General features: G+C 43.5%; 1 protein-coding gene across 1 annotated transcript; it reads left to right on the top strand.

Moving 5' to 3' along the window:
- The first annotated feature begins 804 nt into the window (after nucleotides 1–804).
- LOC102948833 (T-cell surface glycoprotein CD1a-like) lies at nucleotides 805–5,638 on the top strand. Its single transcript, XM_042976108.1, has 6 exons — nucleotides 805–1,446; nucleotides 2,284–2,550; nucleotides 3,231–3,509; nucleotides 3,706–3,984; nucleotides 4,311–4,401; nucleotides 4,547–5,638. The coding sequence occupies exons 1-6, from the start codon at nucleotides 1,386–1,388 to the stop codon at nucleotides 4,623–4,625; spliced, it is 1,056 nt and encodes a 351-aa protein (XP_042832042.1). The 5' UTR covers nucleotides 805–1,385; the 3' UTR covers nucleotides 4,626–5,638.
- The last annotated feature ends 13,072 nt before the right edge of the window (nucleotides 5,639–18,710 follow it).

Raw genomic sequence — 18,710 nt, 5'->3', positions numbered from 1 at the left:
GAACACATTGTTGGTCACCCGAGGGGAGGCAGGTGGGGAATGAGAGAAGATGGTGAAGGGAATAGTTTTATACTTATATTGATGAATGCTGAGTAATGCATAGCGTTAACTCGAATTAAAAAAAAACAAAACAAAAGGAAGAAAAAGTAAGTCATCACACCAGAATACACAATTCTTGGTGTATGTGTTATTTCCTCCCAAAGAGACTAAAAGCTCCTTGAATAAAGTGATTGCATTGTGAAGACTGTATTTTCGTGCATGTAGCAAGGTGCTTGGACCAGGCTGGTGTTAAGTGAGTGTTTGGTGAGTGAATATACATTAGTGCAAGTCCGACTGAGTGGGTATTCTTCAGATGTTTCAATGTCCTGTGGTCTCTCTGATGACAACTGATTCTCCCCTAAAATAATGGTGAATTGGTGGTTGTTGATACTGTTACACAGGCAATCATGGGGAAATTTGGAAAAGCAAATAGAACGTGTTAAAAGAAACCCATGGACTCAAAATGGTGTCTCAGGCCAAGCCAAGTCCCCAAACCTTGTTTGATGCCTAAGCTAACGGCAGTTCCAACCTCCCCCAGAAATGTAAGTCTTCCCCTGTCAGCGAGGGATTCTCTGTTCATCACAGTGAGGTCCGTTGTCACGTGGGTCCTCTCCATCCCCCAGTGAGGGGAGGTCATCTGTATGGCTAGACCTCTAAGCTCCCCATTAAGGGAAAGTGAGCTTCCCTGAAACATTTGTTTCTTGTATTTTTCCAACTTCCTTCCTATAAAAACCTCTTATTTGTACGCTTCCTAGGGGCTCCTCTTTTCCATGCCAAATTGTATGCTCCCTCAAACTTGTATCCCTTAATGCAATCGATTAGATCTTCGAATTGACCTGGTTGATGGTTTTTAAACACAAGCAGTAACACATCAGAGATGTGGATGGGCTGGGGTGGGGGTGAGACAGGGAAGGGAGTCCATGGGGAGTGTTCCAAGGGCAGGAGGGACAGGGTGACAGCAGGCTCCAGGGCTGCATGCTGGGGAGCCGTGTTTTCATGGGTTACTGTCTGGATGAGGAGAAAAGGCGCGAGAGGTAGGGTCCCTTTTCCATGCCACCCAAGACTTGGTCCCCAGCACCTGAGTTAGGACCTTGGGAAACAGAATGGAGGCTGGTGACAGGGAGAAGCTGGAAGCGGGAGAGGAGGGTCAGACCCGGAGGGGAAGTGAGAGTCTGAGTAGGTGCCCAGGGTTGAGGGTGGAGTCCATCTGCATTGTCGCGGAGACTCAGGGCAGGCGTGTGTGTTGAGAAGGAAGTCAGAAGAGAGGGGCTGTGTGTGGGGAGGTTTGTGAGAACAGACGCCGAAGACCCACTTTCGGAGAGAAAGAAAGAACATCTGCACATAAGATGCTGTTGTTGCAACTGGTGTTGCTCACGGTTCTTGTCCCAGGTGGTGACAGTGATGATGGTGAGGACTCTGGGCCTGCTCAGAGAGTGTATATGTGTGTGATGTGTGTACATGTGTGCATGCAAATGCGTACATGCGCATGCACACGTGTATCATGTGTGCTCACGTGTCATGTGTGCATGTTTGTGCCTACACACGTGTGATGTGCATACATTTGTGTGTCAGTGTGTGAACATGTGTGTCATATGTGTGCTTCTGTGCCTGCATGCGTGTGTTATAAATGTGTGCTTTTAGAGGCCCATGTGTGCATCTGTGTCTGCATGTGTGCACGTGTGCATCATTTATGTCCATGTGCTTGTGTGCCTACACGTGTGCAAGTATGTATGAGTGTGTGCGGATAGGTGCCTGTGTTTGTTTCTCTCCGTGTATCTGCATGTGTGTCTGTATGTGTGCAAGCCTGTGTGTGACATGCGTGCACAACTGCTTGTGTGTCTGTATGGTTGTGTTTTAATAGGTGTATGTGTGTATTTGTGTGTGAAGGTGTGCATGTGTATCTGTGTATGTTAGTTTGTGCAAGAGTGTGTAATGTAAGTTTGCATGGGTGTGTCACTGTGTTTGTACACACTCGCCTGTGTTTGCACTCATGGTGTTGGTTCCTCAGCACATATCTGGGGAATGAGAATGTCCACCCGGTTCCTTTCTACACATCCCTGACCCCAGGGCCCTGTTCTCTGCTGAACGATGGGTTCAGATGATGGGCTCAGAGCTTTGGGCAACACGTGTTTCCTGAGAGAACTATGGCTCCCTGTCTTCCAGATTTCAGTGCCCCTCGCTGGCACCTTTTTCTGATTCTGTCTTCTTTGCAATGCCTCCCTCACTCTATCTGTTCTGACACAGACTTCCAGGGGCCGAACTCCTTCCGAATCATCCTGACAACATCTTTTTACAACCGTTCCTGGACACAAAACCTTGGCTCAGCTTGGCTGGATGAGCTTCAGACTCATGGCTGGGACAGCAAGACCGGTATTCTCATACACCTGCGACCTTGGTCCAAGGGCAACTTCAGCAACAGGGAGCTGATGGAACAGGAAAGGTCATTACATGCAGCATCCATTGCATTTCCTCTGATATTTCAGAACCACGTCAGTCAATGGCAGCTTGAATGTGAGCTCGGGTCCCTCAGGACAGGTGGGATGGAGGTGGCCGGTGTGTGTCGTCTTGAGTTCCTTCTTCCTCCAGGAAAGAGCCTCCCCTGGCTGCTGAACCTCTCGACTCCCCTTCATAAAACGGAATCATACCCGTGTGTTCAGGAGGCAGAAGCCAGACCCTGAACTTGAAAAGCTTCACGACTTCTGCTATTTCCCCTCCACTCCTTGACCTCAGGCTGTGTTCTCCTGTCTCTCACCAGAGTCTCCCATGACCACCCCATTCCCTGGCCTCCAGCCAGAGACTCTCCTCTCCTTCACTCTGTGACTGATCCTTGAATTGTGCTTTACTCCTCGAGTCCTCTCATCAACATCTGTCCATGTGTCCCCTGTACCCACTACCCCCCCCTCACCCTGGATGGTTTTATCACAGCTCTCCTGCTGAGCCCTCTCCTGTTCTCTGCCCACAGTCTTCCAGTCTCTCCTCCAACAGTTGTTCCTTCCTCAGTCATTCACCTCTTCCTCTGCTGCAGTGACCACCACTTCCCCTCTGTGTGAGCCTCCACCTAAACCAAACTTTGCTCCATTCCTTCCAATACCCTCAACTTCTCCCTCTGCTTCCTCTGTTATTGGCTTCTACTTACCTCATTTCATCTCTTTCCCTCCCCATTTCCTATAACTTACAGTCTCTTTTGCCAGATCCTTTTCAGGTACAGCTGGTCAAAAGCTGTGTGCTGCCCTTTGGAGAGGCACCAGTAGGATTTTTGTGGATTGCGTATCAAGGATCAGATCTCGTGAGCTTCCAGAACACGTCATGGTGGCCATCTCCAAAGGGAGGAAGGAGGGCTCAGCAGGTCTCCAAACTATTCAATCAGTACCATGTGGTCAACTTACGAATACAAGCACATGTTAATGACATCTGCCCCCGTTTCCTCTTGGGTCTACTTGATGCAGGGAAGGCAGATCTTCAGCGGCAAGGTCAGTCCTGCTCCCTCCCTCCAAGCTTTCTTTCTGCACTCAGAAACTTGCAACATTTCCTCAAACTCAGGGAGAAAAGGGGCCAAGAGTGAGACGGCTGATGGTGGTGGGTTTCTAGAGGTGGAAAGATGTGTGTATCTAAAGCGATGTGAGGATCTTCCCTCTCAGTCTGAGAATTCCTGTCCTGTCTCTGCAGTGAGGCCAGAAGCCTGGCTGTCCACTGGCCCCAGTCAGGGGCCTGGCCATCTGCTCCTTGTGTGCCATGTCTCTGGCTTCTACCCAAAGCCAGTGTGGGTGACGTGGATGCGGGGTGACCAGGAGCAACAGGGCACTCGGCGAGGCGACGTCTTGCCCCATGCTGACGGGACATGGTATCTTCAGACGTCCTTGGATGTGGAAGCCAGGGAGGCAGCCGGCCTGTCTTGCCGAGTGAGACACAGCAGTCTAGAAGGCCAGGATATTGTCCTCTACTGGGGTGAGAAAGGGCTGGCGCCCAGCAGGGAAAGGGTGGTCCTCCAGCAGTGCAGGAGAGACAGATACAAAGTTGGGATTCTAGGGACTCCAGACCATAAAGGACTAAAATTTAGTGACCTAAGAAATGGAGAGCTGGGTGTGAGGGTCCTGTAGATACAGCAGGAAGCAGAGGGTTGGTTGAAGGATCCATCTGTGAGCAGGGATGGGAGAGGAGAAAGAGGAAGAGTGGTTGGTGAGGCAGAGGGTGACAGGAGAAAAAGGACCAGGAAGGTGCAGTTGAACCCAAGATGGATGGGAATTGACACCCTCTGTGTACCAAACCAACAGAGCAGGACCACCCTGTGAGCTTGGTCTTCCTGGCAGTGATCGTGCCCCTGGTGCTTCTGGCAGGTCTTGCGTTCTGGCTCTGGAAACGCTGGTAAGACTCTGGAACCATGTTTCTGTTCTTTCCCAACTGTGTCTTTCCCCTTGTGTCTGTCCTCACCTTTCCTCCTCCCAGTGCTCCTCTCCCTACAGTCCTCATCCCCACCTGCTGCAGAGCATTTCCAATCTGTTCCTCCTAGCAAATCACACTGGAGACCTCAGTGCACTGGCCTCCCTTTGGAGAGAGATCCCAGCAGCCCAGGACCAGGACGTCCCTAAACCCATCTCAGCAGTGATGGACCAGCAAGTCCCTATGTGCAGCTTTTGTCTTTCCTTTCTGCTCAGGCATCAGTTGTCAGTATAAGCTGAGTGTCGTTTAACAGGAATTCTTGTTCTGACCTGAGTCTCAGACTTAAATCTCAAAATTATCTTAGAGTAAAATGAAGTCTGAGGACCTCCATGGGTCACAGGCATCTTGTGTTACTTCCTCCCACGCACCTTCTCTGGTCTGCATAGTGGAAGCAGTCTCTGCTTGGTGGGAATTTCCACCACTTTAACCTGCACTGTGGATAATCTACACCCAGTTCCTATTTGTTTTTGCCCTGCATTTAGGTCCCTTTTCCCTTCTAATTCCTAGGTCTCTTGAGTGCAAAGCCCACGTCTTTTTAATATTTGTATCCTTGGCAAGGAGTCTCGCCTGCATGGAATATGTCCTCAATAAACGTCTGTGTTGAATTGATGCCAATTTCATAGTTTTTTCTTCTTTTGCCTCCTGTCGTGTTTGTAGTAGTTGAGACGTTTGATGTTCTTCTTGTTAAAAGTCTTTTCACTTTGACTGGAGACTTGATACTGTTATGGTTCCTTGGTAACATCTCTGAGCCTCTGAGGAGAATACAGTTTTGTCTGTGGATATTTCTATTATTTAAACCAGACACCTATTGGAGTGGACCTGTTGTGGATAAAAGGAGGAGGGCAGATACAGGTCCTGGCTGTTTGAGGCCCTCAGGACAGTAGCAGAGACATCACCTTGGGGCTTGTTGGCAATATAGGGTCTTGGCCTCAGCTGAGGTTCACTGAATAACAATGTGCATTTTAGCAAAACCAACAGGGAGTCACAGGTGCATAAATGTGGTGCCTGAGAGGTAGCAGTGCAAGTGTCTCCTTGGAGGGTAACGAGATGATCTTGAAAACAGAAGAATACCTGCTCCTGGGGGAAATACGGGGTTCAGTTTTTGGAGCCTCTGCTCAGAACAGTTGCCATCTGATGAATACACAGCCTTATTTCATGTGTGTTTTTGTTTTAAGACATCTTATATATACACATGTATATCCCAGTAATTTATCTTATGTTGTATTTCCCTATATTGAAATACCACCTCAGAAATATATAACATTTCCAGGTTTGGTTACTGTGATCTCCAGTGTCTTTGACTTTCAGTCCCACAGCTGTGCTGCCCATGGTGCTTCTAGAAACAAAGAAGATATGGTTGTCATTTCATGAACCCACATATTTAGCTCTTTTCCTTCCTTTTCTGTAACATCATTATAGTGCCCTAGATGTTACTTTAGAACGTTCTGAGGTGGCTCCACATAGACCTTTTACTTTTCCCGGATTTGTACATTGTTGATTCAGTACCACTGAACTCAAGGCCCACAGTTCTGCATCTTGAGCCTGAGAGAGACCTACCTGCACAAGTGTTTTATCTGTGAGACACATCACACCCTCTTGAACACGAGTCAACCTTGCACGTCTGGGCTTCAGGGCCTTTTGAAACACCGAAATCACCAAGAAAGTGCATGTAAATGCAGAAAATTTGGCACCAAATAGACAATGAAAAAGACACAGGTTTACAGTGTGGGAATTACCATGGAAATGCAGAGCAGCAACTGGTTCAGCCTCACCAGGACACATGCGATGGGTGACGCATGTCAGAGCACTCTCCCTGCCATTCATTATGAATAGCAGTGAACTGGTGGGTCTGGGGGTTACAAATCAATGTCAGTAGGTGGGTCCATTAGCATAGACAGTCTGTAGATATTGAATATGGACTTTTGTGACTGATTGTTTCAATGGCAGTGCTAGTGGAGATGTCCATGGTTAGATTTCAGTTACTCTAGTGTTTTAATTACCTCCACAAATCATTCTCAAGCCCCGATCATGCAGAAGAGACATTTTGAGTGGAAATTAGCAGGGGAAGAAAAGACCATCACTGTATTTGGAGCTTAAAATTTTTGCTTTCCTCATTTGATTACTGTTTTCATTGCTGTTTCTATCTACTTTCTTAGTGTAGCAACTTATTTCAGTCCAACGTTGGGAAAGGCACAACTTCTAATTTGTTTAGGGGCTGAAAGAGGGAGCCCAGGGCAGGAGAACATCCAGAGGGATGAAGTGCAGGAATCCACCATGGTACATGTGGACCTTCTGGAAAATGAAGTTGAGATAGGAGATGTGGGAAAGGTGAAAAATATAGGATGGAGAAGAGCAAATCACAGGACTTCCGTCTTCTCATCTGAATTAGGCTAATTGTTTCTTGTCTATGTTCTTGTCTACCTTGTCATTCTCAAATGGCCAGCATGTGGTTTTTTGTTAGTTGACCCTACCCTCATGCATCTCATGCATAGGCTTGGGCTCTGATCAGCCTAAGGCCATCAGGAGAAAGCATCCTAGACCATGTTACAGGCTGAAGCATGGATGGGACACAATCAGTTCACGTCAATCATCATAAAGATGCCACTTGTCCTCATTTAGAATGATGGTTCAGAGCCATGACTGACTCTAGGTGACCAGGTCACTAGAAGGCTGATTCTTTTAGTTGATGGCAAGGGAAAGAGATCCTCTTTCTTGTCTTGGATGATAACATTGGGATATAAACCTTGAAACAATTAAAATCCATTTTTCAACACAAGAGAAGCAAAGCTGAGGATGAAACCTGTATGGAAGAAGACAGAAAAGTTTTATCATGAAATTTGCCAAGAGATAGACCCAAGGGGTTCTCACTACATGGAAGATAAAGAGAAGAAAAGAAAAAGGAAGAAGATGGTCAGAGAAGAAGAGCTAAGATGGCAGAATAGTAAGAGCACCACAGGTTTGCCTCATCCCTTGAACACAACTAGATAGATATCAAATTATTCTGAATACTCAAGAAGTCAATCTGAGGACTGAGAGGACAAATTGCACAACTAAAGGGGGAGAAGAGACTACATCTTGGAAGGTAGGAGGTGAGGTGTGGAGTTGTGTTTGGGGGAGATACAGATCATAGGTGCTGGGGAGGGGAGGGAGCCCTGGTCTCAGACAGAGGAGAGAGTGAGTGAGAGAGAGAGAAACATATAGGGATTCACAGAAGGAAAACATTTTCCCAAAGCCATTGACCAGAAAAAGGAGAGGGGCTGATTTTCATGAGTTTTATAGCCACTGGAGGTCAAAGACTGGAGTGTTGGAAGTACATGTTGTTGCTGGTGTGAAACACAGTGGGTTTTGCAGTCATCCTGTGGAGAAGGACAGAATCCCCAGGGGCAGAGTGAAGGCACTGAGGAGTCCTTGGGACACACTGGGAGAGACTGTTCCCCTTTCTTGTAGTGTATCTAGGAGAGGTAGAATTGTCTCTCTGGGGACAACAGTACTGGCCGGCACCATTACCCTATCCCACCTCTTAGCATAGAACAGAGATCCTACAGAGGGCGTGTAATCTAGATGCCAGCTCTTTGCTGCATTTTAGTCCAAATACACACCCTGTTCTTTGGTGTGGCTGCCCTTCTGGGAGAAACCTGCACCAGTCCCAGCATGGCGAGATCCCCCCAAGACCAGTGTGGGTCCACTTCATGCCAGGTCCTTAAAGTTTGCGGTTTTAAAACTCAGTCTTCCTGCCAGCGATAGAGCATAGGGGCATTGAACTGCTGGGTACACAGATAGTCTGGGAAAGGTAGGGTGAAAGCAGGAATCTGAGTGATGCCTGGGACACATGAGAGGAGACTGTTTGCTGCTTTGGGAGTGCCCTGAGAATGGCTAGCACGGAGTACCCAGTCCAGGGATGAGGGAGGGGGTTGGTGCCATTTCTCTTTGTCCCCCCCGCCCCAGCATCAACTAAGTTGAGCAAGCAGCACAGTACCAACAGCAGCAGCATTAACTAGTGGCATCAAGCCCCGCCCCTCTGTGCTCTGCAGGTGCTGCTATTCTTGGGCAGATGTGCCTGAGAACCAGAGCAGTGAGCCCCTCCTCAAGAAGACCAGCAGAAATGAAACATAGAAACTACCAAAACTGAAAGAGAAATAGTAAACCTGTACAGACCCATAACCAGCAAAGAATTTAATCAGTTATGAAAAATCTAATAAACAAAATTGCAGAACTACATGGTTTCCCATGTGTTTTCTAGGAAACATTTAAAGAAGATTTAATATCTATTCTTTTCAATCTGTTTGAAAAAAAGAAATGGAAGGAAAAATTCCAAACTCATTCTACAAGGCCAGCATTACCTTGCTTGTAACACCTGACAGGGCCCCACTAAAAAGGAGAATTACAGGCCAAGATCCCTAATGAACATGCATGCAAAAATTCTCAACAAGATACTAGAAAATTGAATCCAACAGAACATTAAAAGAAGTGTTTACCACGATCAAATGGGAATTATTCCTGGGTTGCAGGGGTGGTTCAATATTTGTAAATCAATCAATGTGATAAAACCACATTAGTAAAAGAAAGGATAATATCCGTGTGATCCCTTCAATAGATGCTGAAAAACATTTGACAAAAGACAGCATCCATTCTTGATAAGAGCCCTCAAAAATTAGGGATAGAGGGAACAGCCCCAACATCATAAAAGTCATATATGAAAGACCCACAGCTAATCTTCAATGGAGCCAAAGTGAGAGCTTTTCCTCTAGGGTCAGAAACAAGACAGTGATGTCCACTCTCACCATTGTTATTTAACATAATTCTGGAAGTCTAGCCTCAGCAATCAGACAACCAAAAGAAATAAAAGGCATCCACATTCACAAGGAACAAGTCAGACTTTCACTATTCGCGGACAACCTGATTCTCTGTGGAAAACCTGATAGACCCCACTGAAAAATTGCTAGAACTGATACACAACTTCAGTAAATCTGCAGGATACAAAATCAACCTACAGAAATCTATTTCCATTTCTATGCAACAATAATGAACAAGGAGAAAGAGAAATCAAGGAATCAATCCATTTACAATTACATCAAAAACCGTAAGATTCCTGGGAATAAATCCAAACAAGAGGTAAAAGATTTGTGTCTGAAAACTATAGAAAATTTATGAAAGAAACTGAAGAGGACACAAAGAAATAGAAAAGAAAACATTCCATGCTCACAGACGGGAAGAACAGATATTATTAAAATGTCTATACTACCCAAAGCAATCTACACATTTCATGCAATCCCTATCAAAATAACACCAGCATTTTTCACAGAGCTAGTACAAACAAGCCTAAATTTGTAGGGGACCACAAATGGTCCCAAATAGTGAAAGCAATCTTGACAAATATAAGCAAAGCTGGTAGCATCACAATTCTGGACTTAAGGTAAAGTACAAAGGTAGTCACCAAGACTATGAAACTGGCACAAAAATAGACACATAGATCAATGGAACAGAACAGAAAACCCAGAAATGAACCCACAACAGGGTCCACTAATCTTTAAGTAAATTGTTGCTGTGGCCTAGGTCAAAGAAGTTGCTGCCTGTTCTCTCCTGTAGCATTTTGATGATTTCCTGTCTCACATTTAGGTCTTTCATCCATTTTGAATTTATTTCTGTGCATGATGCAAGAAAGTGGTCCGTTTATTTTTCTGCATGTTGCTGTCCAGTTCTCCCAGTTCTCCCATTTGCAAAGAGACTGTCATTTTTTCATTGGATACTCTTTCTGCTTTGCTGAAGATTAGTTGGCTATGTATTTGTGGATCCATATGGGTTCTCTATTCTACTCCATTGATCTATGTGTCTATTTTTGTGCCAATGCCATACTTTTTTGATGACTACAGCTTTGTAATACAGGTTAAAGTCTGGGATTGTGATGTCTCCAGATTTGGTTTTCCTTTTCAACATTATTTTGGCTATTCAGGGTCTTTTGTGGTTCTATACAAATTTAGGATTGTTTTTTCTGGCTCTGTGAAGAATGCTCATGTTATTTTGATAGGAATTGCATTGAACGTGTAGACTGTTTTGGTTAGTATCAACATTTTAAAATATTTGTTTTTCCCTTCCATGAGCATGGAATATTTTTCATTTCTTTGTACTTTTTCTATTTCTTTCATAAGCTTTCTATAGTTTTCAGAGTAGAGATATTTTACCTCTTTGGTTAGGTTTATTCCTAGGTATTTTATGGGTTTTTTTGGTATAATTGTAAACGGGTTCAATTCCTTGATATCTCTTTCTGTTGCTTCATTTTCGTGTATAGAAATGCAACCGATTTCTGTACATTGATTTTATATCCTGGGACTTTGCTGAATTCATGTATCAGCTCTAGCAGGTTTTTGGTAGAGTCTTTCAAGTTTTCCATTTAGAATATCATGTCTTTTGTGAAGAGTGGAAGTTTGACTTCTTCTTTGCTAATTTGGATTCCTTTTATTTCATTTTGTTGTCTGATTGTTTTTGCTAGGACATCCAACACTATGTTGAACAACAGTGGTGAGAATGGACATCTCTGTCTATTCCTGATCTCAGGGTGAAACCTCTCAGTTTTTCCCCATTGAGGATGATATTAGCTGTGGTTCTTTCATATATGGCTTTTATGATGTTAAGTTATGTTCCTTCTATCCTGACTTTTTTGAGAGTTTTTATCAAGAAAAGTTTCTGTATTTTGTCAAATGCTTTTTCTACATCTATTGACAGGATTCTATGGTTCTTATCCTTTCTTCTATTAATGTGGTGTATCATGTTGATTGATTTGTGAACATTAAACCACACCTGGAGGCCAGGAATAAATCCACTTGGTCATGGTGAATAATTCTTTTAATGTACTGTTGAATTCAATTTGCTAGTATCTTGTTGGAAATTTTTGCATCCATGTTCATGAGGGATATTGGCCTGTAATTCTCCTTTTTAGTGGGTGTCTTTGTCTGGTTTAGCAATCAAGGTAATTTTGGCTTCATAGAATGAGTTTGGAAGTTTTCCTTCCATTTCTATTTTTTGAAACAGCTTGAGAAAGATAGGTATTAATTCTGCTTTAAATGTCTGGTAGAATTCCCCTGGGAAGCCATCTGACCCAGGACGTTTATTTGTTGGGAGATTTTTGATAACCAATTCAGTTACTTTGTTGGTTATGGGTCTGTTCAAATTTTCCGTTTCTTCCTTTTTGAGTTTTGGTAGTGTGTGAGTGTCTAGGAATGTGTCCACTTCTTCCAGATGGTCCATTTATTGGAATATAATTTTTCATAGTAGTCTCTTTTAATTGTATTTCTGTGGTGTTGGTTGTGATGTCTCCTCTTTCATTCATGATTTTATCTATTAGAGTCCTCTCTCTTTTCTTTTGAGAAATCTGGCTAATGGGTTATCAATTTTGAGTAACCTTTCAAAAAACTAGCTCTTAATTTCATTGATCTGTTCTACTCTCTCTCTCTCTCCCTCTCTCTTTGATTCTACATAGTCTATTTCTGCTGTAATCTTTATTATTTCCCTTCTTCTGCTGGCTTTGGTTTTTATTGGCTGCTGTGTTTGTAGCTAGCTCCTTTAGGTATAATATTATGTTGTGTATTTGAGATCTTGCTTGTTTCTTGAGATAGGACTGGACTGCAACGTACTTTCCTCTTCAGCCTGCCTTTGTGGCATCCCAAAGCATTTGGACTGTCGTGTCTTCATTTTCATTTGCCTCCACGTATTTTTAAGTTTCTTCTTTAATTTCCTGGTTAACCCACTCATTCTAAAGAAGGATATTCTTTAATGTCCATTTATTTGGAGGCTTTCCGATTTTTTTCTTGTGGTTGATTTCAATTTTTGATCTGAAAATATGCATGGTATGATCTCAATCTTTTTGTACCTGTTGAGGGCCATTTTGTGACCCAATAAGTGATCTATTTTGGAGGATGTTCCATGTCCACTTGAGAAGAATGTGTATTATGATGCTTTAGGATGAAATGTTGTGGGGGCGCCTAGGTGACCCAGTCGGTTGAGAGTCCAACTTTGTCTCAGGTCATGATCTCACAGTTCATGAGTTCGAGCCCTGCGTTGGGCTCTGTGCTGACAGCTCAGGGCCTGGAGCCTGCTTTGGATTCTGTGTCTCCCTCTGTCTGCTCCTCCTCTGCTCACACTCTGTCTCTCTCTCAAAAATAAATAAAGATTAAAAAAAATTTAGGATGAAAAGTTGTGAATATATCTGTTAAGTCTATTGGGTCTAATGTGTCCATCAGAGCCACTGTTTCGTTATTGATTTTCTGTGTAGAAAATCTGTTCATTGTTGTAAGTGGAGTATTGAACTCTCCTACCATTTCAGTGTTATTATCAATAAGTTTGCTTATGTTTGTGATTAACTGATTTATCTATTTGTGTGCTATCCTGTTGAGGGCATAAATATGTATACTTTTTTTATCCTTATTATTGGATAGCCCCTTTAAATATGATATAATGCCTTTCTTCATCTCTTGTTACAGCCTTTGTTTTGAAATCTAGTTTGTCTGATAAAAGTATGGCTACTCCATACTTTCTTTTGACATCCAGGAGCATGATAGATAGTTCTCCATCCCCTCACTTTCAATCTGCAGGTGTCCTCAGGTCTGAAACGAGCCTCTCTCTTGTATGGGGCATGTAGATGAATCTTTTTTTTTTTTTTTTATCCATTCTCATACCCTATGTTTTTTTATTGGGGCATTTAGTCTGTTTACATTCAGAGTGATTATTGAACATATGTATTTAATGCCATTGTGTTATCTGGAGATTTCATGTTTGTGGTGCTGTCCTCTGATCCTTTGTAATTTTTGGTACTTTCCACTCACAGAGTCCCCCTTAGGAGCTCTTGCAGGGCTGGTTTAGTGGTAACAAACTCCTTTAGTTTTTGTTTGTCTGAGAAAGCCTTCCTTTCTGAATGACAGCCTTGTTGGATCAAGGATTCTTGGCTGCATATTTTTTCCTATTCAGCATTTTGAATATTTCCTGCCACTCCCTTCTGGCCTGCCACGTTTCAATGGGCAGATCTGTTATCACCCTTAAATGCCTACCTTTATGGGTGATGGACCATTTTTCCCAAGCTGCTTACAGAATTCTCTCTTTATCTTTGTATTTTGCCAATTTTATTCATGGTTCTTGTCATGGTGTTGACCTGTTTTCGTTGATTTTGAAGGGAGTTTTCTGTACTCTTGGGCTTGCATGCCTGTTTCCTTCTCCAGATTAGGGAAGTTCTCAGCTATAATTTGTTCCAATAAACCTTCTCCCCCCTTCTCTTGCTCTTCTTCTTCTGGAATTCCTATGATATGGATATTGTTTTGTTTCATGCAATAACTTAGTTCTCTATTTCTCCACAGGTGATCTAGTAATTTCTTTTCCTTCTTTTTTTTTTACCTCCATTATTTTTTATAATTTTATCTTTTATTTCATCTGTTCTTCTCTCTGCTTCTTCCATCATCTCTGTCCCTGTGTCTAGTTTATTTTGCATATCAGGTATGGCATTTTTAAATTCATCCTGACTGGTTCTCAGGTCTTTGTCTCTCCAGCAAGAGTTCTATGGTGGCTTTTATACTTTTTTTCAAGGCTAGCTATTAGTCTTATGATTGTTATTCTAAATTCTTGTTCAGATATATTATTTATGTCTGTTTTGAGCAATTCTCTGGTGTGATTTCTTCTTGAACTTACTTTTGGGGAGAATTTCCCTCTTTTGTCATTTTGGCTAGGTTTCTGTCTTTTGTGTGTTTTAAAAGCTTGTTATGTGTCCTTCACCATAGAGTATGACTATATTAAAAAAGGGTCATACACCATCCGGGGTATCACACTCCAGGAAATGTTTTTGGTGTATGCTGTCTGCACTCTGCTTTGTGTTTTGACTGCTCTGTTCCACTGCTCAATCTTCTGCAGAGATCCTCTTTGCTTGCAGTGTGGAGTGTTTCAATTTCAACCAGATGTGGTTTAATTTGTTTGTTCAAGTATGCCTGGAAAAAGGAAAGTGAAAGGTGTGTGGAGGTGAAGACTGATCCCATAAAAGAGTAAAATGAAAGGGGAGAAAAGAAATACAACCAGAGAATTAAAAAACTATAAGGCTAAATCCAGAGAAAGGGAGAAGAAAATAAAGAATAAGAAAGAGAGAAGGTGGAAAATGAATAGAATAAGAATGCCTGATCAATAAAAGAATTGACCAAAAACAAACCAGAAACTATGAGCCTGATTCCAAAAGAAAAAAAGAAGAGGAAAGAAAGAAATAGAAAAGAAAAGAAGGGCCCCTCAGTGGCTCAGTCAGTTATAGGTCCAACTCTCAGTTTTGGCTGGTCATGATCCCATAGTTTTGTGAGTTTGTGCCCCACATCGGGCTCTGTGCTGAAAGTGCAGGACCTGCTTGGGATTCTCTCTCTCCCTCTCTCTCTACCTCTCCCCCACTCACACAGTCTCAGTCTCTCTCAAAATAAATAAATGAAACTTAAAAGACATTAAAAAGAAAAGAAAAATAAAGGAAAACCAATGAACCAACCAACCAACCAACCAACCAACCAACCAACCAACCAACAGAAACAGTTGTCTGTTGGCATCTGGGACTGGCGACTAGAGGAGAGGCTGTCTGATTGTCTCACTGTCAGTCTTGCTCCACTAGATAAGCAGTTGCCAGGAATGGAGGGGCGATACTTGGTCAAGCGGGTCTTGCCTCCACTGGGGGCCGCTGTTCTTTGAAGTCCCACTGTCTTGGTGGTAGTGAAAAACATGGTGACACCCCAGTCTCTCCTCCCTGGACTGGGTGTCTCAAACCATGCTGTTCAGACAGTCCTCACGGAATAGTGAGGGCAGTCAGCTTGCCTTGCTCCACAGTTCTCCTGTGCCTTCTAGAGTTCCCATAGCTGTCTGTGTGGTTACATAGGGGGAGGAGGTGGTAAGTGACATCTGCCAGTTCCTTTATCCTTGAGGAGTCCTTCAACCATCTCTGTCCCTATGGGGCATGCTCTGAGATTAGTAAATAAGTCTCCCTCCCAGGTGTCCCAGGCGTATTTCCAACTGCTGCTTCTATGCTATAATTCTGTGGAGCTGTTTGTTGTGCCATTTCTTTAAGAGCAGGGGCAGTCAGTTTCCTCTTGACCCTTGAGCTGTCCCAGAGCTGAGCCTGCTGTTTTTTATATTCCAGGTGTTAAGCCCCACAGAGTGTAGGAACTCCAGAAACTGTACCTTTCTGGTTTTCAATGCGAAGTGTTATGGGAATTCTTCCCAGGTGGCTTCCTGGTGTGGTCCTTTCTCTCCTTTATCAGGGCCTCTGCACCTCTTCCCCCTATAGACACTGGACGTCCTCTGTGTCCCTTGGATTCCCCACCTCGTCTCTACCCATGATACCCTGTTCAATGGAATCTCTGTGGACAGTTAGTTCTGTCAGTTTTGGGGTCATTTTCTGGGTTATTTAAATTGACATGGGTGGTTTCCAGTTGGGAAGAGGTGATCTCAACACCTACAACACCACCTTCCCCAGAACTGCATATGCGGAGTTTGATTATAATGTATATGCTGAGTTTGATTGACTCTACCCAACAACACGACTGCTTGAAACAATATATTCTTCTTTTTTTAAAGCTTATTTTATTTTGAGAGAGACAGGGACCATGTGAGCAGGGGAGGAGGAGAGAGAGGGAGAGGGAGAGAATTCCAAGCAGGCTCCACTCTGCCATGGGGACCCTGAGGCAGAGATCGAACTGAAGTGTGTGTGTGTGTGTGTGTGTGTGTGTGTGTGTGTGTGTATAAAATATGTACTTATTTATTTTACTTAATTTATTATATTTATTTATTTTTCAGAGAGAGAGAGAGAGAGAGAGAAAGAGCATGAGCAGGGGAGGGACGGCGAGAGAGGGAGATACAGAATCTGAAGCCGACTGCAGGCTGTGAGCTGTCAGCACAGAGCCCGATGTGGGGCCTGAACCCATGAACTGTGAGATCATGACCTAAGCCCAAGTTGGATGCTTAACCTACTGAGCCACCCAGGCGCCCCAGAATTGAAGTATTTTTTAAAGCGGTTACCCTTGGGGCATCTGGGTGGCTTAGTCTGTTAAGTGTCCGACTTTGTCTCAGGTCATGATCTCATGGTTCATGGGTTTGAGCCCTGCACTGGGCTCTGTCCTGACAACTCAGAGCCTGGAGCCTACTTCGGGTTCTGTCTTCCTCTCTTTCTTCTCCTCCCTGGGTCTCTGTCTCTCAAAAATAAATAAATATTAAAAAATTTTAAAGTGGTGACCCTTAACCGATATTTGCCCACTCAGAATTGTGACTTCATTGGTCACCTTAGGGTGTTAGATAAACATCCGTCTTGTAATGGATCCCCAATATCTAAGACAGCGTTTGCAAGTGATAGGAGCTCAATGAGTATTTCTGAATGATTGAATAATTTGGTCCAGGAATACAAATATTCCCAAAAATATGGCGATATCAACAAAAAACTTTTTTTAAGTATCAGAAAGAATTAGTTGTAATCTTACTTGATTGAGGATCTTACACAATTTTCTTTAGAAAAGCCATATGCTAATAATCATGAAGTTCACACAGAAGATCCTAATACAAATCTCCCATTACTTGTAATAAGAAACCATGAGAATTTGTAACATATGGAGTTAATAGAGTGCTCTGGAATCGTGTTCCCAGATTCTCTTCTTAGTATTCCTGCTAGAATGTTTCATGGTTCTCTTATCATGAACTGACCTCTACTAGACATGCTGAACTACTTTATGGTGTTCTAGAGTGTTTACAGGCTCTTCAATATTTCTTGGTGCTTTATATCATCTGGATAATGTGTTTGGGCTATGTGTCTTGTTATTTCTTGGTTGACCAGATATAATTTTCAGCTAAGTGAAGGAAGAACGTAGTTCTGGGGAAAGGTTTCATTGTCACATAGGAAAAAAAAAACAACAAAAAAACAACAACAACACTGCAATACTCAAGATTTTGAAACACTGGATGATCAAAATCACTTCTTGAATCCATAATGATGAGGGAGCATAAGGCAAGTGGACAGGCCACAAACACCACCCTCCTACCCCCAGGTGGGATATCTGTGATATTCCTCAGGCACTCCTGGCTGCCCAAGAACAAATGAAAGGGGGAAAACAGATGGTTAACTGATAGAGATCACAGTCCTGTAGGACATGAGTCTCCATCAGTTTACAAATATCTTAGTGAGTTGCAAGAAAAAGGCAGTCTTATCAATAGCCTCATCTCCCAAAACCTATAGACTCAGTTTCCTGGAGCCCAAACATCACCCTTCATAGTGATAAGGGGAACAAAGGCAAGAAGGAAATGGCAGGTGAAATTAAATTTCCTTTATGACCTACAGCCCATTGACAAATACTTGAGGCAGGCTGAGTAAAACATTTCTCCAGGAACTGCCTACTGTCTTAATGCTAATTCTTTGCTAGAAGGAAAAGAACCTAAGCTTGACAACAGCTAGGCCTCCAGTAATCTGTGAGTTGTTTTTTTTTTTACCTCCCCCACTCCCAAATATATAACCCATCTATCTACAGGGTCCAGGCCAGCTCTTCCTGCCATGGAACCTGTCTCCCTGCTTTAATAAAATCACTTTTTTGCACCAAAGACATCTTAAGAATTCTTTGTTGGCCCTTGGCTCTGAACCCCACGAACGCCACACCATCACCCCAAAAGCCTCATCACATTATAGAGCTGAATATCAGGGCAGCTTGTTAACCCCAAATCTAGGGAAATACAGATGCCTCCAAGGAAATAGGACATGCAAACCAATTCCTTGCTTACTTAGGACAGGTGCCAGAGTCTCTATAAACCAGAAAGAATAATTCAGCTACAACTGTTAACAAATGACTGAAGGCTAGCATGAGGCCCAGAAATTTGCCGTATCTCTAGATTTTTTCCCATCAACCTACCAGGGGCTCATGACAGGCTGGAGTCCAGGGTAAACACCAGGGAACTGCTTTCTGGTGGTACAAGGCCTGAGAGCAGCTCCCTCCTAAGAAGGGCAGGAAGACCACCATCCCCCACACAGGAAGGAGCCTTCACTGGGTGTGGGAAGGGCAGAGAGCCCCACTACCTCAGGGCACAGTGAGCCACTCTGCAGCTGGGGGGAGGGGCAGTGGGGGAAGGGACAGGAACACACCTTGTCCCAGACTAAGAGAATCCATCTGCTGAGGGAAAGGGGGGAACACTCAAAAGTCTGAGTCCCGGAACTGAAAGACAAAGCACCTGGCTGAGGATGAGACTAGACTGGAGCAGAGGAA

Source organism: Panthera tigris, chromosome F3 (genome assembly GCF_018350195.1).
Source record: "Panthera tigris isolate Pti1 chromosome F3, P.tigris_Pti1_mat1.1, whole genome shotgun sequence".
Classification (NCBI taxonomy): Eukaryota; Metazoa; Chordata; class Mammalia; order Carnivora; family Felidae; genus Panthera; species Panthera tigris.
Note: the sequence above shows the minus strand (reverse complement) of the source record. Positions and strands in the feature narration are given on the sequence as shown.